Consider the following 23,836-nt stretch of genomic DNA (forward strand, 5'->3'; position numbering starts at 1 on the left):
AATGTTCCATTGCATGTGTCTACCACATTTCATTTATTCATTCATCTGCTGATAGACACTTGGGTAGCTTCCACCTTTTGGCTATTGTGAATAATGCCCCTACGGACATTGGTGCACAGGTATCTGTCTGAGTCCCTTCCTCCAGTTGTTCTGTGTATATACCTAGAAGTGGGATCGCTGGGTCATATGGTGATTCTATACTTTCTGAAGAACTGCCAAACTTTTCCACAGAGGCTGCATCATTTTACATTCTCACCATCAATAGGAGGGCTCCTATTTCTCCACAACCCTAGTTATTATTTTTTTAATAGCCATTCTACAGGGTGTGAAGTGGTATCTCCTTGTGGTTTTGCTTTGCATTTCCTTGATGGCTAATGATGTTGTGCATCTTTTCATGTTAACACCCTGCACATGGAGAAACACTTCTGGGAGCCCAAGCCAGCAGCTCTGCTGAGAGAACTTGGCAGGTCAGAGCTGGTCGCCCCTGTTCTTACAGATGAGGAAGTTGAAGCCCAGAGAATGGAAGTGGCTTGTTCAAGGTCAAAGAGCTGGTCAGTGGCAGGACTGGGACAACCTAATCTTTCCAGGGCTCCTGCTGCAGCCCCCGAACACTTCACACGTCCAACTGGTCATCTACCCATCCGTTGATATAAGCCACGTTTACCAGCATCCTCTTCTGAGGCTTGTCCTTAGTGGCTTCCTCCCAGTGCCCCTCAGGGCTGTGGGGGAACTTAGCCCTGGAAGCTCACAGAACAGGCAGAAATGGCCAGAGAAACAAGGGGAGGGCCCTTGGGTCTGGGATGCTCCCTGGACCCTTCCTCCCACTTTGCCTGAGGAGCCTGGGGCTTGGCTTGTGCAGAAGTTTGAAGAGACATTAATTTGGGCTCACCTCTGACTTTCTCTTTGGGATCCCTGTGCTAAGTGGGGACTTGCAAGGCAGCCGAGTCTCTGCAATTCCCACATGGATCAACCAGTGAGGGGTGTCTGTCCTAGGCTGCTCTCGGACAAAGCCATTTCCTTTAAGGGTGACCTAGGTGCTGCTTTTAAATCACAGTCACCTGGCAAGAATATTGAGGGTGAAGAAAGCCACAGATTTGTCCCTGGCTTAGACCTGTGTCCTGTCACCCCTGCTTGGAGGCAGAGGAAGACCTGAAAACGGGGAGCAGTAGCAAGTCCCCACCCATGCTAGCTTTCTCCCTCACTCCAGAGAGGATGAACTGCTCCACGTGCCTGTGCCCTTAGAGAACAGGGAAGCAGTGGGAGGGGTCCAGCCCCTGGAGAGACCCTCGACCTGGTCTCCTTTCCGAGCAGCGGCCACCCGAAGGGCACCCTGGTCCAATCCTCAGGGCCCACTGCTGCCCCTCATCCTCTGAAGCCTTGACCACCCTAACTTTCTGACCCCACTGTCAGTACTCTCCAGGGCATTTCCCAGGTCCTGGCTTGTTTAACGGTTTGACTGTTTGCTTTGTCTCTTCTGTGGGGTTACCTGCCTGAGGCAGGCACCATGTCCACTGCCCATTTCAAGCCTCCAGCCCAGCACTCAGCTTCAAGGGGGCCGTAGAACAGATTCATGCACCTTCTCTACTGGGTGACCAGTGGGAAGCAGTTGATTTGGGGAACCTGCCTGCTGGTAGGCTTTGTTTGCAGCCCTGGCAGTGGCCCAAAGAAGACTGCACTGGAAGGCAAGGCCTTGGTCTCTCATCAGCCTCCAGCCCAGTCCCTGACCTTTGCCTTTCACGGACGTGGAAAGAGAAGGTGCAGAGGTGGGGCCCTGGGAAGGCTGGAGAGCCAGTTACCCCAGCTTCTCCTCCCTCCTGTGTGCTTGCTGCACGTGTGCCCTTGTGCACATGTGCATGTGTCCCTGCCCTTGGTGGAGGTGGTGGGGAATGGGGAGCAGGTTATTACGGGGCAAGCCACGCAGATAATGCTCAAGGCCCTGCTGTTGCCATCCTGCAGAGAATTATGGCCATCTGCGGGGAGGAGCCGGTGTGGGGAGACCAGAGGATGGAAGCATCTGGCTGTTGCTGATGTCAGAGAGCTGGCATTGAGTTGGGGAGGGGTGCTGGGTGACCTCCCCCAGTGCCAAGCCTCCCTTCCTGTCTTCCTCATCCTCTCCAGGCTGAATGACTAGTTAACTCGTGCTGTCCCTCTGCACCAGGGTGGGGAGAGAGGTCTGGGGATTTCTCTGGTTCTGGAAGTCATCTGCATCTGACTTTGCCTTTTGAGGAGGGCAGGGGTCCCAAGAGAGGGGACCTGATGGACACGGACCAGGAGGGAGGATAACAAGAGACCTGGATCAGGCAGTGCAGAGTGCCAGAGGGGAAGATTCCAGGGATGTGGAAGAGAGGCAGGGCTTTGGGAACAGAAAACAGGATACCACTCATTCATTTATTCATTCAACAATCCTTTATTGCATGTCCACTATGCATCTATTACAATTAGGAGGAAAATGAACCATATGGCACTGTATGGGAAGTTGTAGAGCAGATGAGTTTGGGGAAGTACAGAGGATGAGCCCCTAATTCCACAAGGGAAGGGAGCAAAGATTGTTTGGAAGGCTTCTGGGAGGAAGTGACATTTGAGCTGAGTCTGGAAAGTATAATTAGGTGGTAGCTAGGTTTGTGGTGAGGGTTGGAGATGGAGCAGGAATGGGGTGAGGGTGTCCCAGGGAAAGTGAGCACCGAGAGCTGGCTGTCTTGGGGGACTCAGTTGTTCAGTGTGGTCTTGGGTGCCATGAACTATTTGAAGGGTGAGGTGGGAGATGAGGACTGGTCAGAGGTCAGAGTGTGAAAGCGGGAGTGGGAAGATTGTGCTGCAGATTTCTAGGAGGCTGAGGCTGCAGAGTTGAGTGGGGGACCTTGAATTTGTCTGGGGCCTGGCTTGGAGGTGAGCACTGGGCCAACAGTATTTCCCTTTTGGTTTACTGAACTGGTAGCGTGGGGGAAGTGTGACCAGCAGTGGAGAAGGAATATGCATTCTTTCCTTTTTAAAATACTCTCAGATGGTTATAAGGCTTAAATGAAGTAGCAATACATAAAAAGCCCACAAGATAAAGTCCAAACTTCTCAGCATAATCTATAGGTCCTTTGAATTCTCATCCTGGCTCTCTTTTCTGAGGTGATCAGCATTCCCGAGGGGCCTGCTGCACTTTGCCTGTGCATGTCTTCCCAACATTTAAGCAGCTCACAGTATTATCTCCCCTCAAACTCTTCTCTTGGTGACTTGCCTCACCTCACTCTTTAAGTAGCATTCAATAATTGTTCCTTTGGGTCCCTTTATCAATGTTTATCACAATGCCAATAGGACTTCACCCATGCTCCCATTTTGCACGTCTATAAGCTAAGTAAGGACCTGTAAACCCCATAAGGACTGCAAACTTCTGTTAGTTTTTGAATCCCCAGTGCTTAGCACAGCAGCAGATAATTAACAGATACTGAAGAAATGTTTAATAAATGATTGAAAAACATAGAGCCTGATGGCCTTCCATCCCTTAAGGGTGGCCAGTCTGGAGGTGAGAACAAGCCCTGGACTGCTCATAGGGTATATGGTTATTTAATGTTCAAATTGAGTGTTTCCACATTAAGAAGGTGTCAGAAAGTTAACTTTTTGGTTGGGCTTATTGACTTCTTGGGCTTGAGGTAATGACATCCCTTTAGACTATATATTATGTAATTTAGCACTTAATCTTAATTAATTACATTAATTCACAGGTATCATTCTTATTGGAACAGAGACTGCACTATAAGTTCCTCAAGATATGAGATATTTCCCAGTATATCCCAAGAGTCCAGCATGGTGTTGGGGACTCAACATTATAAAGCTGGAACCCTGAGGGTTGTTCTGTGCCAGGCACCATTCTAGATGTTGGGGATAAAGGTTGAACAAACATACAAAAATCTCATGTCCTTAAGGGTTTTTATTTTAGTATAGGAGGCGAGCAGAGAGTAAACAAGTAAAATTTATGTGAGATGATACTTGCTATGGTGAAAAATAAAGCTTGAAATGGTTAATAGATGGGGGAGGGACAGAGGTGCTATCACAAAGAGGTAGTCAGTGAAGGTGACTTTAAAGCAGAGATCCTAAGGTAGTGAGGGAAGTAACCATGCAGATAATCAGGGCAAAATGTGTTCTTATCTTAGTGAATAGTAAACTCCAGCCCCATTCAGAGGCACACAGGAGTTTTAGGGGTTGAGATGAAATGTTATTGGAATGGATATATCTTTTCTAGTTAAAATAAACATATACCAAAAAAATAAATACGAACACATTCAGACTTACTACAAACTGAGGCAGTTTTTCAAATGTTTGACACCTAACCGTGGTAAAAACCATTTTACATTGCCAATATTTGTACACATACATAACATGCTTCACACACGACCTAACTTTATTTTATGTGATGCACTCTATTTTCTATTCTAGTCTGTTTTTTTCTTTAAGTGCTAGTCATCCACAGAGTTGATTTCAAGACCTGGTAGTTTGCAACCTGGGTTTAAACTAGGTTGATCATGTTGTAGCACCATTGGCAAAAAGCTTTCCCTCTCCCCGACAGTATGACAACAGGTTGGGTGTCAGCTTTAGAAGTCGGCTTAGCACGTAGTACGTGAGCATGTGTGCATCACAGCTGTTATTCCTGCTCTGCTCACATTAACCCCAGAGTGATAACTCAGACTCAACTCGCTCCTGCTCCTCTTTCCTTGATTGTGAGCAGGGCTGGCTTTAGTTTTCCTCAAGCCAAAAGCTGGAGGGTAGGTCCAGCATTAGAGCCCCAGTTGGCAACATCTACGACCGGAAGGCCGTCTTCACATCAGGCTTTCTCCACATCTCACTGGCAATGCTGGCTTCTAAGGGGAAAGGAAGTTGAATGGTGCTTACATTATAGCAAGTTTTTTGAAAGGCGAGAAAATGCTTCACTATCTGCATGTGTAAGAGAACCATTGATATGTACATGTATGTAATTTTTTCTTGGCAGGGGTGGAGAACTGCCTGTCCTCTAATATTATTTCCTTTCTGGGTATTGGAGTCAATTGTTACGTGGCCCATTTCTTGAGCTCTGCAGTGCTGCTGTGAATCTCATGTGTCTCTGAGACGTGAAGGTAGGAACTGCCAGCAGGAGTTGCAAGTCACCTTTTGCCTGAGGTGTTTGCTTTACTTTTTGGCCTACACCGCTTTCCAGTTTTCTTTACTCCTGGGATTTCCCGACATGAACTTCCCCGAGAAACCTCCACATGCACAATATGAGGGTATCTGGCTCTGCTCAGTGCACAGGGCCCGCTGGGAGTTTGTCAGAGCACAGGAGGGGCAGATCTGTGGCTTACGCTTAGCGAAGAGCATGCACTCTAAAAAGGTAAAGGGCTAAGAAAGGAGAAGAAAGAACAGCTGGCAGAGAAACAGCTCTGCTGTTGCACTCAATTATATTGGAATAAAGATGGCCAGAAAGGGGGCTTCAAAAGAGCTACTTTATATTTCTCTCCTGAAAGCAGTCTCAAGGGAAGCCCTATTGGAAGAAACTTTTATTAAAGATAAAGCAAAAACTATGAACTGAGATTGATTCAGGAGTTTAATAATAGAAGAAAGTACTAGCAGTGAAAAGAGGAACCAGAAGAAAAGAGCACCAGAAGATTTCAGTTATCTGCAAAAACCCAGGGCTGGCTGAGCTGAGGGTCAGCCATTGTGCTAAGAATGGGAAGTAAAGGGAAGGACTAAGAGGAAGGAATCAGGTATCCTAGATAATCTCATCCTTTAGGACCACTTTTTGGCTGCTGCCTGTGTGACAAATGACTGTAAAAGCTACACATTATGCATAATGATATAAACCCCATCATGACTTGGAAGTTTAAGGGATGTAAGTGTTCTTCACTTACAGAGGAAATTCAGTCATGTTTTCTTCCTTTTGACATAAGAATAATTCATAACTTTAATTACATTTGGAATTCTATTTGAAGGCAGTCGAAATAAGATAATTATACTGAATCCAAATTTCTTTAAGGAGGGTCAGCTGTTCTGAAACCACAGGGCTTAGAAAAACAAATGCTGTTTTCCCTAAGGACCCTTGGAAGTGTATTTATTGTAGTGAGACAAAGATGTTTTTCAAAAGTTGGTGATGGGATTTTTGGAACTTAAGATTATCGGTAAAACACACTAGATAAATCATTAATTCCAACTGTTTCTTCATAACTTATCTACATTAAAACCGACCCAATGATGAATGGTTCAGAGTTTGAATGACTTATAGGTGTTTGGATAGCTTAAAAAACACCTGAGCTCATGAGGCTTCCAGGAAAGATAGTGGAGTAGGGAGCTCTAGGACTCAGTCCTTCCACTAAAACAACTATTAAACAATGTGTTAAAGAGGAATTCAGAAGCAAAATTAGGAAATATCTTGAGATGAATGAAAATGACAAAACGAAGTATCAAAACTGATGGGATGCAGCAGAGAAATTCATAGCTCTAAATGCTTACATTTAAAAAGAAGACAGACTTCAAATCACAGACGTAACCTCAAAACTGGAAGAGCTAGAAAAAGAAGAGCAAATGAAACCCAAAGTGAGCAGAAGGAAGGAAATAACAAAGATCAGAGCTGAGATAAAATCAAATAGAAAAAAACAATAGAATCAATGAAACCAAAAGTTCATTCTTTGAAAAGATCAATGTGCTGGTTTCAAACTGTTATGTACCCCAGGAAAGGCCAGGTTCTTTTAATCCAGTCTTGTGGTTGTGAACTTATTGTGGGTGTGATCTTTTGATTAGATTATTTCCACAGAGATGTGACCCTGCCCATTCAGAGTGGGTCTTGATTAGATCACTGGGGGTCCCTTAAGAGAGCTGATAGCCTGCACAGACCCAGACACTTGGAGATGCAGACAGTAGGACATATGGAGGTGCTAAGCTAAGAGATGAAGCCCAGAGAAGCTAGGAGAGGAGTCCCAGATGCTTAAAGACAAATGCCCGAGGATAACCAAGCAGAGAGCTGAGAGAAGCTAACAAGAGACAGAAGCCCAGAGACATTTTGGAGACAGCCATTTTGAAATGCAACCTTGAAGCAAAGGGCCAGCAGACGCCAGCCACATGCCTTCCCAGCTGACAGAAGTGTTCTGGATATCACTGGCCTTCCTTCAGTGAAGGTATCCTCTTGCTGATGCCTTAGTTTGGACACTTTCATGGCCTCAGAACAAAAATTTGTAACCTAATAAACCCCATTTATAAAAGCCATTCCATTGAAGGTATTTTGCATTCTGGCAGCTTTAGCAAACCAGAACAATCAATAAAATGGAGGAAACTTTAACTAGACTGACAAAGTAAAAATGAGAAAGGATACAAATAATGAAAATGAGAAATAGAAAGGGAAACATTACTACCAACCCTGCTGAAATAAAAAGGACTATAAGAAGCTACTATGAACGACTGTATGACAATAAATTAGATAACCTAGATGAAATAGACACATTCTTAGAAACACACAAACTAGCTGCAAGGACTCAAAAATAGAAGATCTCAACAAACCAATTACTCATAGAGAGATTGAATCAGTAATCAAAAACCCACCCACAAAGAAAAGTCCAGGACCAGATGATTTCACATTCTACAAAACATTCCCAGAAGAATTAACTCAAATTCTGTGCAAACTCTTCCAAAAAACTGAAAAGCAGGGAACACTCCCTAACTGAATCGACAAATCAACATCATCTTCACACCAAAGCCAGATAAAGATACCGCAAGAAAACTACAGACCAATATCTCTTATGAATATGGATGCAAAAGTACTGAACAAAATACTAGCAAATTGAATCCAACAGCATATTAAAAGAATCATACACCATGATCAAGGAGGACTTATCCCTGGTATGCATGGCTGATTCAACAGAAAAAAAATCAATTAATGTAGTACACTACATTAACGAATGAAGGAAAAAAACACATGATCATCTCAATTGATACAGAAAAGACATTTGACAAAACCCAGCACCCTTTCTTGATAAAAACACTTAGAACACTAGGAATAAAAGGAAACTTCTTCGACATGATAAAGGGCATCTATGAAAAGCCACAACTAACATCTTACTTAATAGTGGAAGACTGAAAGCTTTCTGTCTAAGATCAGGGACAAGACACGGAAGCCCACTGTCACCACTGTTATTCAACATTGTACTGGAAGTTCTTGCCAGAGCAATTAGGCAAGAAAAAGAAATAAATACAGAAAATACTGAAAAATCCACAAAAATCTCCTAGAGTTAATAAATGAATTCAGCAAAGTGGTAGGATACAACATCAACACCCCCAAATTATAATGCCTCTATACACAAGCAATGAACAATCCAAAGAAGAAATCATGAAAAAAATTCTACTCACAATAGCAACTGAAAGAATCAAGTATCTAGGTATAAATCTAACCAAGGATGTAAAGGAATTGTACACAGAAAACTACAAAACATTGCTAAAAGAAATCAAAGAAGACCTAAATAAATGGAAAGACATTCTGTATTAATGGATTGGAAGACTAAATACTGGTAAGATGTCACTACTACTCAAAGCAATTTAGAGATTCAATGCAATCCCAATAAAAATTCCAACAGCCTTCTTTGCAGAAATGGAAAAGCCAATCATCAAATTGGCCCATTCTGGTTTGCTAATGCTACCCTTTTGCAAAACACCAGAAGTGGATTGGCTTTTATAAAGGGGGTTTATTTGGTTACAAAGTTACAGTCTTGAGGCCATCAAGTGTCCAAGGTAAGGCATCAACACAGGGTACCTTCACTGGAGAATGGCCGATGGCATCTGAAAACCTGTTAGCTGGGAAGGCAAGAGGCTGGCGTCTGCTCCAGAGTTCTGGTTTCAAAATGGCTTTCTCCCAGGACTTTCCTCTCTAGGCTGCAGCTTCTCTCCAAAACATCATTCTCAGTTGCTCTCGGGGTGTTTGTCTTCTCTTAGCTTCTCCGGAGCAAAAGACTGCTTTCAAAAGCCATCTTCAAAATGTCTCTGTAAGCTGAAGCTCCTTTCTCAGCTCCTGTACATACTTCAAAGTGTCCCTCTTGGCTGTAGCAAGCTCGTTCCCTCTGTCTGAGCCTATACAGTGCTCTACCAAACCAATTAAGGCCCACCCCGAATGGGCAGGGCCACACCTCGATGGAAATTATCCAGAGTTATCACCTACAGTTGGGTGGGTTGCATCTCCTTGGAAACACTCAAAGAATTACAATCTAATCAACACTAGATTGCATCAAAGATAATGGCATTGGGGGGGGGGACACAATACATTCAAACTGGCACAGCCCCAAATAGCAAGTAACATCCTGAAAAATAAGAATGAAGTTGGAGGACTCACACTTATTACAATATTGAGGACTGCGAGATAGACAGAAGCTAGTGAAGGGGGAATGATAACCTAATATATTCACATATGTTAATGATGGTGAATTTAAAGGTATGTGAATGGATAGGGGTGATGGGATTATAATTATCAAGGCTCCATTGAAGGCAAACAGGATTGAAAGGGGTTGTTTCAATGCATGTATCCCAAGGATCAGCCCTACAAATATTGATAGGGGCTTGCATGATACACTTCTAAAGTATGACACTGGTACAGACAGTTGACGACAGAGTGGTATGTAGAAAAAAATCTACCTATTGCATACTAGGGACTACAATTAATAGGAATATCTTACTAGTACCACACAAACACTAGGTTCAAATAATTATGGGCTGCAAGGCTACAGGGTATTTTGAGTCATGAGAATTGTTTAAAATGGAGAGTGATGAGGATTGTACAACTAAGTGATGATAATGTGAGATACTGATTATATCATGGACAGAATATATGCTATGTGAACTTAGGAACCCCCTACTTTCTAAGTCAAGTCTTCAATCTTGAGGCTTGCTCTTGTGAAACTTACAGTTGTAAAGGGGAAGTTAAGCCTACCTATAATTATGTCTAGGAGTCACCTCCAGAGAACCTCTTTTGTTGCTCAAATGTGGACTTAGTCTCTAAGTCCAACTCTGCAAATAAATTCATCACCCTCCCCCTGATGTGGGAAAGGAATCCCCAGGTGAATGACTCTCCCTGGAGACATGGGACATGGATTCTGGAAATGAGCCTGACCCTGGCATCAAGAGGTTGAGAATGCCTTTTAGACCAGAAGGAAGAAAAGAAAGGCAACAGAATAAGGTTTCAGTGGCTAAAGAAAATTCAAATCAAAGTCACAGTGATACACCATTTCACATCCATTAGAATGGTTATTTTAAAAATGGGAAATAACAAGTGTTGGAGAGGATGTGGAGAAATAGGAACACTCAATCATTGCTGGTCGCAATGTAGAATGGTGCAACCGCTATGGAAGACAGTTTTCCAGTTCCTCAGGAAGGTAACAGAACTACCATATGACCCGGCAATCCCAGTACTAGGTATATACCCAAAAGAAATGAAAGCAGGGACTTGAGCAGATATTTGCACACTGATGTTTACGGTGGCATTATTTACAACTGCCAAAAGATGGAAGCAACCCAAGTGTCCATCAACTGACACATGGATAAACAGAATGTGGTATACACATACAATGTAATAATTCTCAATCTTAACAAGGAATGAAGTCCTGATTAATGTGATAACATGGATGAACCCTGAAGACAGTGAAATAAGCCAGACACAAAAGGACAAATACTGTATGGTCTCACTGATTTGGAGCAATTAGAATAAGCAAACTCATAAAGTCAGAATCTAGAATGGAGGTTACCAGGGAGATAGGGTGGGGATAGGGAATGGGAAGTTAATGCTTAAAATGTGCAGGACTCCTGTTTGGAATCATGGAAATGTTTTGGTAATGGATGATGGTGATGGTAGCACAACATTGTGAATGCAATTAACAGCGCTGAAATATATATCTGAGTATGATTAAAAGGGTAAAATGTTAGACTGTATACATGGTAACAATAAAATTTTTTTAAAAATCCATGGAACTCCACTACATTGACAGTGAACCCTAAGTTAAACCATGGACTTTAATTAATAGTGTAATTATGACAATGTGCTATCATCAAAACAAATGATCCACACCAATGCAGGGTGTTTGTGTGAGATGGTATATGGGAATCATGTATTTTATGTATAATTGTTCTATAAACCCACAACTTCTCTAAAACAAAACAAATATATAAACAACGACAACAAAACACCTGAGCTCATAAAATGTTTAGTGTCTTTAATACTATAGAATAATTCACAAATAGGAACTGGATGTAAATAAAAAAACCAAATGCCAAAGTTTATCAGTCTGTAAAGAAATATCTGGCAATAATTCTACAGTTGAAAAAAACTGAGAATAAGGGTGACTTACTTGTTCAAGCCCAATATACTTAACAGAAAAAAGTGAGAATTTTATCCTGTCTCCTAAACTCCTAGTTCAGCCTATTGTCCTTTAAACCACACTACTTGCTTAAAGTACAGTCTGTCATACTCACTATACAACTGTAGCTGTTCAACAATTAAGTCAAAAAGTCTTTCTTACAGATTGTCAGCCAATAACCAGATTAACTTGGATGTATCAGTCATCAAAGCACCATTTTATGTGTGTTCCTTTTTAGTAATCACAGCACAAGAGGCTCATCTCAACCCAAAGGGCTAGAAAATCTGACTAAATTAACATTAGATTTAGAGAAAAAGCCACCCTAGGAGAATGTTGGGTGTCATGAGAACTTAGTTTGGAATAGCTGTTGGTGAAAGAGATACATTAGGATTCTGTTATAATCCATTATTGAAAAACTTACCTGAAAGCTCCTTCAAGCCTGAAAATTTGCATTTCTTATCAGATACAAACATGAAAAGGGGATGGGGAGGAAGAAGACCTTCAGGATATTTAGTGTAAAAATAATCCTTCATAAGTAACTAGCAACTTAGAATTGTGACAGGAGGAGGAAATCCCAGTGTGTAGACTGTTTATACCTATGAGAGGAGACCCGTCATTTTATCTATTCACTGGTAGGCAACTCCAATTTGGGGAAGCACATGACAGTTTTGAGATTTATATTTTATTTACAGGTAAATGAAAAATACCCCCTACAAAGGAGGATAAGCAATATAAAGAAGTAGTTGCTGGCTCCACAGTGAGAAAGGAGTCCATGCTACTTCAAACAATGATTTGTTATTAAAAAAAAAAAAAGCCACATGATTTCTTCATATTGCATATGTGAAAGAATTCAAAATATAAATGACTTTTCAAAACTCCACAGTCCCTGGTGAAATAGGTGTGAGGTTACTAGGATGCCACTTTCATTTCCGTGACAGCCTCTGCTCCCCAAGAACAAGTGCCAGGAGCAAAAGACTCAATACTCATCCAGAGTATCAGCTCGAGGAACAGAGAGACCTCTATCCTTGAGAGCCTGGACTTTCAGCTTCTCCGCTTCCAGTTTGGTCTGCTGTTCCACCCTTTGCTCTTCTAGGATTTCCTCGATAGACACTTGCTGGAGGGGTGTGTCACTTTCCTTTTCCAAGTCCTACAAAACAAGCAGGCTTGAAAAACTTCACCTGAAGACCATGAAGAGAAAACAATACAGACCTAAAGGCAAATGGTTTCCTCTATCAGGCTTGGGTTGTTTTTCATAACGGCAATAGGGCTGAAATATCTTTTTCCTGGGGAGACAGAAGCTTTTTAAAGAAGTGGCTGGCAAAACTACTACAACATACTTTTATAAATTTGATGGTAGGGATAAGTATCAATGGGTATAATAAAGCTTTAGGTTATCCAAAATCCTACATAGCCAGGGACTAACTTTGTTAGTTATGGGTTAACTTTTCTTAAAAAAAGAAAAAAAAAAAACAGTAAAAATTAGTGCTGCTAATAAGCAGCTATCTCCCTATCCCAAGAGAATCTAAGGGAGAAGTTACTGAGACCAAGAGGACTTTAGATAAGTTTTTGTAGTTTTACATTATCAAAGTCAGCTTTAATTTCTGGAGGTTGTTGCTCAATAAGGAGGTAGGAAGCACTGATTCAAAGTAGCATCCTTCCCACCCACCCCCCCAAAAAAAGGCAATAAGCTGTTCCCTCTTTTGCATTTATTGGAAGTTTTTCTATTTTAACACAAGACTGCTTTCCCCTTTATGGGAACAAGGCTTCTAGAGAAAACCTCAGCAGACCACCTAGGTGACTAAACCCCAATTTCTCCACAGAAATCCTTATTTCTCTTCTATATTAATTTTTTTGCTTAATTAAAAAATCATTTTTTTTTCCTTATTTAAAAAAATACCAATTCACTATAGGACATTTTAAAAACAGAGAAGCAAAAAATATTGAAAAATTATCCATAATTCTAGTATGGAGAGAGAACATTTGGTGAATCTCCTTCCAAATTTTCTCAGTAAATATTGACTTAAAAAATGCAAATATTGGCTATTTCCTTTTTTCACTTAATATGGCATATTATGCTTAATATTTATATTTTTGAACACCTTACCCACATGTGATAATCAATTATATAATGCAAAAGAACACTGCTTTAAAAGCATCTCATTAGTCACAGGTTCAGTTTATTCTCCTTAAAACATGCATCCCTCTTTTGTATTTTTCTAACAGGGAAAGCCTATACAGAAAGGGATTTCCTGCTTATCGTTCTCTATGACTCTCAGTTACAGAACTTTGGGAAGGCATAGACAAATGCACACACTCTCCAGATGTTCCAGCCTAACAACTGGATGTTGATCTTCACATGCTGCCAGGGTCGCAGAACCCATATGGCAAGAGGTGTATCAAATACAGGATTCTCTCTAGAAGCTACAGTTAAACCACCAGTTACATAAGCAAGCCCCTCTCTGGGTTAAAACTCAAGAGCACTGGCAAGATGCACATTATCAAGTGTGTGATAACCGCTGGTAACATCTGAAGGGAAGATAATGTTCTTAGCTTAGTGTACTGCCTCTCGGGTTTTTCGGTATGTTATTTGTTGAGGCATTCCTGTGGTTATGATGCTGCTACTTCCCCAAAATCAGTCTTATTATTTAATGCTATGTGCATCATCATCCAAGGCAGAATCCAGCACCTTCTGAAGCAATCTATTTGTTTATAGACTCTAAATGGTTTCTGGGTATGTGTTTCCCTGGGGTTGCTACATAATTTCTTCAAACAGACTATTGATTCATATGAGTCTGTACGTATTTCTAAACTATGTTTCTCTAGTAACATGGCTATAAAAATTCTGCAGTATCTAAATCATAACATATAAAAAAGTGAGTACTTTTCCCCACAGAAAGGGTCCCAGGAAACAATGATTCTTCAAGAATAAACACATCTACTTCTCACATATACATACAGCCACATGGGGCACATTCATACCAATACAGCTGGCACAGAAAGCATGTCTGTGTGTTTGCTGTAAAACTGAAGCAAAGTTTTAAAGTGTAAATATTTTAACATAAATATTTTCTCCAAAGTAATAATGTTTCCTTTTTAAAAATTAAATTCAGAAAAGTATTTTAAAAAGTAAACAATCATTTGTAATCTTGCCATCCAAAGATGGGTTACCTCCTCTTCATATACTAGTAGACTACAGACTACTTTATAGCCATTTACTCCACTACTAGGTTGCCTTATTTTAACCTTTACATAATACAAGGAGACAACAATTTCTGCTGCTTAAACATGCAAGAAATGATAAACCAAACCAAAAACTATCAATCACAAAATATTTTAAAAAGAAGGAAAGGTATTTCATACATTTCACAGCAGTACTCAGTAGTACTGATCAGTCATTTCTAGCTGTTTCCAACAGGAGGCCTCTGAACCACTGTCATCCTGGTAGACTTGCCTCCTTACTTTTTAAATGACTTACTATTAAAAGTCGTTACTAACCAAACCACTTCACTCAAAAGACTCCTGTAAACTTTTTAAAGGTGTGGCTAGTAATTGGGAAACTTTATTGAAAACTTTCAAACAAAATAGAAAAAGAAAAAAAAACAAATGCCAAATTTTGGGTAAGAAAAAGGAAAACATTCTGGTTCAACCCTTAATTTCAACTGCCTTGAAGGAATTTTTATTTTTATTTTCCTGGCAAATCTAATATTTGAGCAGCAGGGTCGAGTCAAAAGTTTTAAATAATATTCATTTTTTGGAGAAAATATTTCATGTAAAATATGATATCAAGTACTATCTTCTTGTATAAAAATGTGAATACTTCTGTTTTACATATAAAAATAGTTCTCTAATAGTTCTGTATGTATGCATGTATGTATAAGTATACGTGTGTGTATAGACATACAGCAATAACACTTCATAACATTTGATTTAACCTTTTACCTGCTGTCTTCCTGGCACAGACAGAAACAAATACAAGAACCTCCTCCGTTGGCTGTGAGCTAAGGAGCCAAGAGAAGCTCAGCTCCATTCTCAGAATGCTTAACAGAAAGGCTTTTCCTACAGTCATTGTATAATATGTCCTTCCCCAACCACTGCTATTTAACTTTATCATGAAAAACTAATTGTTTAAATGACTGCAAACTATTCCAACATACATAAATCATAATTCATACTTCATTGAGTTATTCTCTTATAGGAATTAAGCTTTTTCAATTTTCTGCTACCTACAATAGCAGAACTGATGTAGTAATAAACATATTGTGTTCAGCTGTTTTTTTTATGAGATCAGGTAAAACCAATGATATGTATTTCTGCCAATGAGATCAAAGTCTTTAAAATGCCAAAAGGCACTGAAACAAAAGTTAATTATTCTCTGTGGCTTCCCTCTATACAACTTTGCTTTCCTCGGCTATTTTGGTAGTTTCCTGTGAGAAGCTGAGTGAAATATGGAAAGTACTTTTTTCCTCTCTTGAAAAGACAAAAAGAAACCTAACTAGCATGGAAATCAAGAGCCACAGCAGCTTAACAGCTTTCACTTACTATTTCTCCTAGTAGGACCACATTTTCTCCTCTGACCACAAAAATCCCTCGAGGAATATCACCGTATTTTTTGCCCACATGAATACGCTCCACAGTCTGATGTAGCACTAAGTTAGCTGTAAGTGTAGAAGGAAAAAACAAAGATATTTAGTTCAAATTACTGGGTAAAAGTCTGTAAGTCAATCACAGTTATTCTAAGTAGAAAAGAATAGCTAAACATAAACTTATTTCCAAATTTTCTAATTCTGAGAAAAGCTCAACTTGCAAACAACCATGTCCTATTTCATTGAGTAAGATACACCACATAAGAGACCTTTAAACAATTGCAAACTGAAGGTGTTTTTGGAATTATGTTGTGCTAATACATGAGTGATGGTAGGAATAAGTCAAGAAAAATAAATTCCTTTATTAACTGCTAACATTAACATGGCTGTAAGAAATATATAAATGAGTAGGGAACTTAGAAACTCTGAAGTCTAAACAACTGCAGAGATTAAAACTTCTGCTTTTGAAAGGAAACAGTTTTTCTATGTTGCATTGTATGTGTATGTGATGATTTGCCAAAGATTTAACTTTGTTGCTGTACTGAATTGGATTCATTTAACCCAATGCAGGTATGCATGGATTATTATAGAGTAAAAACCTATTTTCTCACCTTGTCAGATAACCATACTAGGTAATCTGAGAATAACCTCAATATTTATTCCCTCAAAGTACTCTGTGAACTGAGAAGTTCCTTGGAACAAAAGGAAACACAGATCTCTTAACTTTAGACAAATGCAGGATGCAGAACAAAGACCAAGACGCCCAAGTCTGATGTATCCCTACATATGACATCTTAGGCTTAATGATGAGATCCCTGGAAAGCTTCAGGAAATTCTTTCTACCCAATCTTCACTGGACAGGGAGGAATTACTTTCAGTGCAGAAACTGCTTTGAAGAGTAGTCATACCCAAACCAATGTACACATGAGCAGCTTTTTCCCAATGGACTGAATTTATTTCTATCATTTGGCTCCCTCTAATGGGGGAAATAAAAAAAAAAATAGTCCAAACATTGCAATTATATGTTCTAGTGAAAACCCAGTTTTAAAAGTACCAGCTTGTAAACATACAAGCTTTTTGAGCCACCCAATCATAATTTAGAATACAACAATATACTCACTCAAAGCAGTGTTCCATTATGTTAGACACATGTTAAAAACAGTTGCAGATAACTAAATTTCAATATGAAATAACACAAAAAATGCAATGGGCAGTTGCTATTATCTAGAATATTAGAGAAGGGAAAGTCCATAATTAATACATACCAAATTGATCAATGCTTCTTAAAAAGCCTATAAGTGTTCTTCCATCTCGAAGCAGGACCAAGTGCTTTTCTGGGGAAGGAAAAGAAAGAGATCTTTCAAATGAGGACTGTTGACAGGCAAACAACAGAAATAAAGTTAACAGCAGTTTAAGCTGTACCACTTCCTCTTCCATATAAATTTAATGTGGATTTCGTTTGAAAAATGGAGGGAGGACCAAGGCAGCCTGGGATTTAGATTAAAAGATGAGTGGTGAAAAGAATCAGAGTAATATAGGAGCATGGAGAGTGGGAAAGGGACTGGGTTAGGAGCCAGAAACCTGACTGACTGGCTTCAGACCCTGATGTCTGACACTTAAACCCTCTCAGTATCTTATCGGTTTCTATACCTGCAAACTGGGAAATGTCTAGATGATCTTTATGATCTTAATTCTAAAATTATTTTCCTTTCAACTTATCTCACACTCTGTTTGGAACCAGGATGGTTTAAAAAAAAAAAAAAAGCCTTAGACATTTAAAATGAGGACTCTAAAAATACGCTGGAGCAGAAATTCAATAATACTTATTGAGGGCTATGTGCTATTCTGGGGTCTAGATATAGAGCAGAGAATAAAACTCAGAAAGTCACCAACCTTATGAGCTTATATTCCTGGTGGGGGAAGACAAATAAGAAAACTACCTGTCATGTTTAGCACAATGAAATAATAAACAAGATAGCAGGAGAATACAAAAAGGGGAGAGGGGGAGTGGCAATAGAAGAGGTGGCAAAGGAAAATCTCTCTTGTAGAGGTAACTGAGCTAAAACCTGAAGGATGAAAATAAGCCTATCCTAGAAAAACCAGCATAATTTCATTCATTTATTTCTTTAATGCCATGCATAACATACTTTCTCGAGGTAAAACAGGAAAAAGACAGTGATTCTACCCTGAAGGAATTACAGTCTTCCTTGGGCTACAATTAAGTAATGTTAAAATAACTTAACTATGTAAGACTTCAGAGAGAGAAACTCTATCTAGCTGGAAGACATATCTGAGTGGACCTTAAAAGGTAGATAGCTTTTGGCCATGGAAAGCGTGGCAGGGAAGGGGTGGGAGAGAATAATCTGTATATTAGGCAGTATGAAAAAAGAAAAAGTTATGTATTCATAAGTTTGGCTGAAAGTTGAAGACATAAAGGGAAATAGGAGATGAAGTCAGAAAGGTATTTTGACTGAAGATTGATCTGGCAAAAAAAAAGGGAGAGCATTCAAATGGAGTTGAGAGGTCATTCTGGACGTTATTCTTATGCATTATATAGATATCCGTTTTTCGTTTTTAGGGTACTGGAATAGCTAGAAGGAAATTCCTGAAACTGTTGAACTGCAACCCAGTGACCTTGATTCTTGAAGACATTTGTATGTATAACTATATAGCCTATGTGGTGTTCACAACTATATGATGGTGCTGTGAACAACTGATTGTACACAGTACCATCATATAGTATGATAGGTAAATATATTTCAACAAAACTGAATTTAAAAAAACAAAAAACATTTACCAGAGACAGCAGCGAACAACAAAATAATAAAGTTCCTACTCTATTAGGAAAAAAACAACAACAAGGAAAAAAATATGCAGAGCCCCCCTGAGGAGCTGGTGGAGAATACAGGGGTATTGGCCTGCCCCACCTCAATGGTTGCTGATGTGCTCACAGACATAGGGGACTGGTGGTTTGATGGGTTGAGCCCTCTACCACAGGACTTGCCCTTGGGAAGACTGTTGCTACAAAGGAGAGGTTAGGCCTCCCTATAATTGTGCCTGAGAGCCTCCTCCTGAATGCCTCTTTGTTGCTCCGACGCGGCCCTCTCTCTCTAGCTAAGCCAGCTTGGTGGGTAAAGTTGCTGCCCTCCCCCCTACATAGGATCAGACACCCAGGGAAGTGACTCTTCCTGGCAACATGGAATATGACTCCCGGGGAGGAATGTAGACCCGGCATCATGGGATGGAGAACATCTACTTGACCAAAAGGGGGAAATGAAAGGAAATGAAATAAGCATCAGTGGCAGAGAGATTCCAAAGGGAGCTGAGAGGTCACTCTGATGGGCACTCTTATGCACAATATAGACAACCCTTTTAAGGTTCTAATGAATTGGGGTAGCTGGCGGTAGATACCTGAAACTATCAAACTACAACCCAGAACCCATGAATCTTGAAGACGATTGTATAAAAATGTAGCTTATGAGGGGTGACAATGGGATTGGGAAAGCCATATGGACCACACTCCCCTTTGTCTAGTTTATGGATGGATGAGTAGAAAAATGGGGGAAAGAAAGAAAGAAACAAACAAAGGCACCCAGTGTTCTTTTTTACTTTAATTGCTCTTTTTCACTTTAATTATTATTCTTGTTATTTTTGTGTGTGTGGTAATGAAGGTGTCAGGGATTGATTTTGGTGATGAATGCACAACTATGTAATGGTACTGTGAATAATCGAATGTATGATTTGTTTTGTATGACTGCATGGTATGTGAATATATCTCAATAAAATGAATATTAAAAAACAAACAAACAAAAAACATTTACCAGAGACAGCAGCAAACGACAAAATAATAAAGTTTCTACTCTATTAGGGGAAAAAAAAAAAAAGGAGAGCAGTTAGGAGACGATTCCCATAGCCTATCTGAGACATGTTAAAGGGATCTGAACCAAGGTAGAGATGAAAAGGAAAGGATGAGAGGGTTAAAACTTGTAGGTGTAAGTGACCGGATCTGTCAACTAATTGAATTTGTATATGGGGGTATGTGTGAGAGGGCAAAGGTGTTGAAGAGGTGAGTCAAAGAAGATATACAAGTTTTGAGTCATGTCAGAGAGGATCATTTACCAAAATCTGGGAATAAAAGCAGCTCAGGAAGGAAGATTATATTACCTGTTTGTGATTCTGAAGTGTTATCAGAACATATATTCTGATGTATATTGGAAATGTAGGAGTGGCATGCCAAAGAGGTCAGAATTAGAGCAATTTGGGACAAGTCCACAAAAAGGTGATTTTATCATTAAAGTCCATGAGATTTCCTGAAGATTTAAATAAGCAGGCCAAAGATGGAACCCAAGAGACCACCTATTTTAGGGAATAATAGAAGTTCAAGAGATAAGAAAATGAGCAAGTACAAGTGTCAGAGAAGTTAATAGAGTAGAATTAAGAATACAGTGGGGAGAGCATCATAATACTGCAGATAGAGAAAGAATTTAGAAGAGTGCATTAGAGCTGTAGATTGGTGATTTTAATAATGCAGCTTCAGTAGTGTGGTGATGACAAAAAACCAGATTGTGGGCCTAATAGAGGTGGTTTATTGCAGGTGGTTAGGATGGAGAGTCAAAGTGGAGATGACTCAAAAGGTTTGGGGGGTGAAGATATGACAAATTGGAGTTTAATGGGGAGAGACAGCTGAGAAAAAAATTGAGGATGGACAGACAAGTACATACATAAAGGGAGGGATGGGGGGCAGAGAGAGAGAGTGAGAATATGAAAAAGAAAGGATATTAATACAACAAAGATCCTGTAGCAGTGGAACAAGAAAGTACTAACAGGCACAAACAAAAAGGCAGGAATACTTCCTACTCAAATGAGAGGATTGGTGAAGATACAGAAGACCAATGAGAGAGGAGGAAAATGTGAGTGTGGGGTGTCCCATATCAAATGACTTCAAATTCAGTAAAGAAGGGGGCCTGAGAGGGAGGAGTTAAGAGTCTTGAGAACTAAAACTACATTTAGTAAAATGGTAGATGTGTTAGGGGCTTCTAATAAGATATATAAAAGGAAGTGAAGGCAAAATGGCATCCTTAGACAACTAAAATAAAACATCTCATTACACATTACAGATAGGCTTGTATAATGGTTATTCATATATGGATTTAGTTCAATTTGCACTACATTTCCTTTCAACAGAAAAAAAATTTGGATTTTTAAAAAACATGATCTCAGAAAACTGAAAAAGATAATTTCATTTCATATGGATAATTTCATTAACCATAAAAGATAATTTCAATCTTGGCTACTGACATAACTGTAGCGATCACTGAAACTTGTTTGGATCTGTGTTCAAACCATTTTCCAACCATTTTTACAAGTTAATGAGACAAATTACATGATTAAGATGTTTTGCTTCAGGAATAACGCACAGGTTATTAGAAAAGGAAAAGGAAAGGCAGGACAACCAAAAGTGGCTCCTGTTGCTTTTGTACAGGACTGAGCTCCTCTTTAGGACAGTAGGTTGGAAGAAGGAATCTTCTTAGTAAAAGCAGAAGAAAATTGTCTAACAGAAAAAAAGAAATCTGAAGTGACTAAACCTTTTCAGAAACGTCAATACCGTGTGTGGCAGTTGTCTCTACTACCATAATCTGAAAGTGCTCGAGACCATCACGGTAAAGGAAGATTACACACGGCTATACAGTATAAATCTACATTTACTGCCAAGTAAGTTCAACTGCTGCTGTTGTCATATTTTCGTTTCCTGATGGATCCTTTCTCTAAGTATTCTCACCCATCTGCCGGTAAAACGGTATTTTAAAACAATGCAGGTGGGAGGCAGCAGACACCTGGCCACTCTCGCTGCCCCGCCTCTCGAAAGCAGGAATGAGTCCCATGGGTCGTGACTTACCAGCCCGGGGACTGGCAGAGGCTGGGGAGGGCGGGATGGAGGCACGAGGCTAGACAGTGGGCCAGCGGGGTGTCCTCGGGCTGTGGAAAACGTTAGCACGGAACACCCAGCACTGAGTTCAAAACACGCCGCGCCCCGTGCCCGGGACTCAGTCCACAGGGTTTTTCCGAAGAGGCGCCCGCCAGGGAGGTAGGGTCTTACCCTAGACTTCACTCGGAAGAGATGAGCTACTCACTGTCGATGTCCTCGATGAGGCTGGCGGTGCCGGGCATATAATTCATTTTTGAGTTGAGATAATGTTGCGGGCGCGTCTACCACCTCGTTCCTTCCACCGCAGTCGCCGCCTCGGCGGGACCGGGACGGGAACCCGAACGGAGATCACCACTAGTGCCCCGGCTCTCTAGAGGCCGGGGCCGTCGGAAACACCTCCATCTTACTCCGCCCACTTCCGGCGCGTGGGCCAGTCCTCAGGAAGAGGCGGGACCGTTGTGTTTCCCGGACACCGTCTCCGGGTCCCTGAGGAAGAGGGGAAGGGAGGTCCGTGGCAGATAGATGTTGGGAAAATGTATTCTCCCTTTTGAGGAACACTGTACCTCCCCTCACGCTCTTGCGTCCAAGTCCCGAGAGTCTCGAACCCAGGTCTCTGCCCTCAGGGCCTGGCTGTTTAGGGGGCGGGCCCGGGCCTGCGATTGGCTGCGGTCGCCCTTCCCGGGTGGCTGCTGGCCGTTCCCCCTCGCCGGCGGGCGCCTGCGCAATGGGCGGGCAGTGGGGGGCGGGAAGCGCTTCTGGGCAGCCGAGCCCATGTCGGCCCTGAGGCGCTCGGGCTACGGCCCCAGTGAGGGGCCGCACTACGGCCACTACTACGGGCCTGGGGGTGGAGATGTGCCCGTGCACCCACCGGCCACCATATACTCTCCTCGCCCGGAACCTTCCCAACCCCCAGTTTCCTGGCGGGCGCGCGGGGGCGGCCCGGCCGAGACCACCTGGCCAGGAGAAGGCGGAGGAGGGGATGGCTACTATTCTTGTGGGGGCGCCTGGACAGAGCCGGGTAGAGCTGGAGGGACCCACCAGGTGAGCTTTTCACCACTCGTCCCAGGGAGATGGTAGTGGTGGTGGGCGCTTTGGAGGTGAGGGCCATTTGGGTTGATGGACCTGGAGTTCCTAAGGGCTCTTGCTTCCTATTTGTTTTCCTTTTGGAGGGTTGGAACGACAGAGACTGGGATGCCTGCTGAAGTCATAGGCTTGTGTTCTTTCTGCTTTGACCGTAATAAATGTATGCATTACCGTTAAAGAAGATAGAAAAGGTATTGCGCCGCCTGCTGAGCTAAGTTGCAGGCTGAGGGCATCTCTCCTGGGCGACGTAGGGCGGGAGTGACTCGGCTCTGCTCGGTGAGCTCTAAACAATTTATCCTGCGTGGCTCTCCGCAGGCCGGCTCTCCCCCCGCCGCCTCTCGGCAGCCCCTCCCGGGGGAAGGGGCCTGAGCAGGGGGAAGGATCGGAGCCTTTAGCCCTTTCCCCTGATGTTTCGCCCCAAGATCGAATCATGAATAGGGTTGTAAGGCACCTTTACGTGGATTGCTTTTTTTTTTTTTTTTCACTCTTCACGTCAACTGCGATGTAAATATTATCGCTATTTTTACGAATAAGGAACTGGAGGCTCTGGGAGGTTAACTCACTTACTTAATGTGCTAGGACCTGTGGCCTTTATTCTCTCTTCCTTCGGGAAATATGCCTCTGTTTTGTTAAAGCAGTGTTCTTAATAGGGAGGTTTCAGTATTACGTGGCAGGACGCTTCTTTTCCTTCAAGCGATTATAGCATCCTCATTTGTTGAAATCTGCTGAAATCTGCATGCATTGCTGATGGGGATTTAAAATGGTGCAGTCGCTTCGGAAAATAGTTTGGCTGTTCTTCAAAAAGTTAAATATAGAGTTACCATATTACCCAGCAATTCCGTTCCTAGATATACACCCAAGAGAAATAAAAACATGTCCACACAAAAACTTGTGTGCTCATGTTCATA

The 23,836-nt window shown here is 41.4% G+C and overlaps 3 protein-coding genes across 4 annotated transcripts in view; 1 reads left to right on the forward strand and 2 right to left on the reverse strand.

Moving 5' to 3' along the window:
- STAR (steroidogenic acute regulatory protein) overlaps positions 1 to 22,139 on the reverse strand; it is a 29,472-nt gene extending 7,333 nt beyond the window's left edge. The window contains exons 1-3 of one of the 2 annotated variants that reach the window (XM_037831373.1): positions 22,017 to 22,139; positions 17,185 to 17,253; positions 15,876 to 15,991 (exon numbers count right to left, since the gene is read on the reverse strand). The gene's annotated coding sequence lies outside the window, so the exon portion shown is untranslated. Of the gene's footprint in view, positions 1 to 12,353; positions 12,484 to 15,875; positions 15,992 to 17,184; positions 17,254 to 22,016 lie in introns of those variants that run through there. The other variant, XM_037831374.1, reaches the window with a different exon arrangement.
- Positions 11,131 to 22,234, reverse strand: LSM1 (LSM1 homolog, mRNA degradation associated). The gene is made up of 4 exons (XM_037831375.1): positions 22,051 to 22,234; positions 17,185 to 17,253; positions 15,876 to 15,991; positions 11,131 to 12,483 (listed from the first exon to the last, which is right to left on the reverse strand). Exons 1-4 carry the CDS (start codon positions 22,094 to 22,096, stop codon positions 12,313 to 12,315), a joined length of 402 nt encoding a protein of 133 aa, XP_037687303.1. The 5' UTR covers positions 22,097 to 22,234; the 3' UTR covers positions 11,131 to 12,312.
- Positions 22,235 to 22,595: 361 nt separating this feature from the next.
- Positions 22,596 to 23,836, forward strand: part of BAG4 (BAG cochaperone 4) — a 53,113-nt gene continuing 51,872 nt past the window's right edge. Inside the window, exon 1 of the mRNA XM_037831376.1 lies at positions 22,596 to 22,886. Coding sequence (XP_037687304.1) covers positions 22,617 to 22,886 — 270 coding nt within the window. The 5' untranslated portion in view covers positions 22,596 to 22,616. The remainder of the gene's footprint in view (positions 22,887 to 23,836) is intronic.

This window comes from Choloepus didactylus, chromosome 3 (genome assembly GCF_015220235.1).
Source record: "Choloepus didactylus isolate mChoDid1 chromosome 3, mChoDid1.pri, whole genome shotgun sequence".
NCBI classification, from domain to species: Eukaryota; Metazoa; Chordata; class Mammalia; order Pilosa; family Megalonychidae; genus Choloepus; species Choloepus didactylus.

Excerpts from the sequence above, each read along its gene's own strand:
- LSM1 (XM_037831375.1), bottom strand. The coding sequence starts at position 22,096 with ATGAATTATATGCCCGGCACCGCCAGCCTCATCGAGGACATCGACA. Across the intron at positions 17,254-22,050 it reads CCTCATCGAGGACATCGACA|AAAAGCACTTGGTCCTGCTT; the intron begins GTGAGTAGCTCA and ends TTCCTTCCCCAG. Across the intron at positions 15,992-17,184 it reads AAGAAGCATTGATCAATTTG|CTAACTTAGTGCTACATCAG; the intron begins GTATGTATTAAT and ends CTACACTTACAG.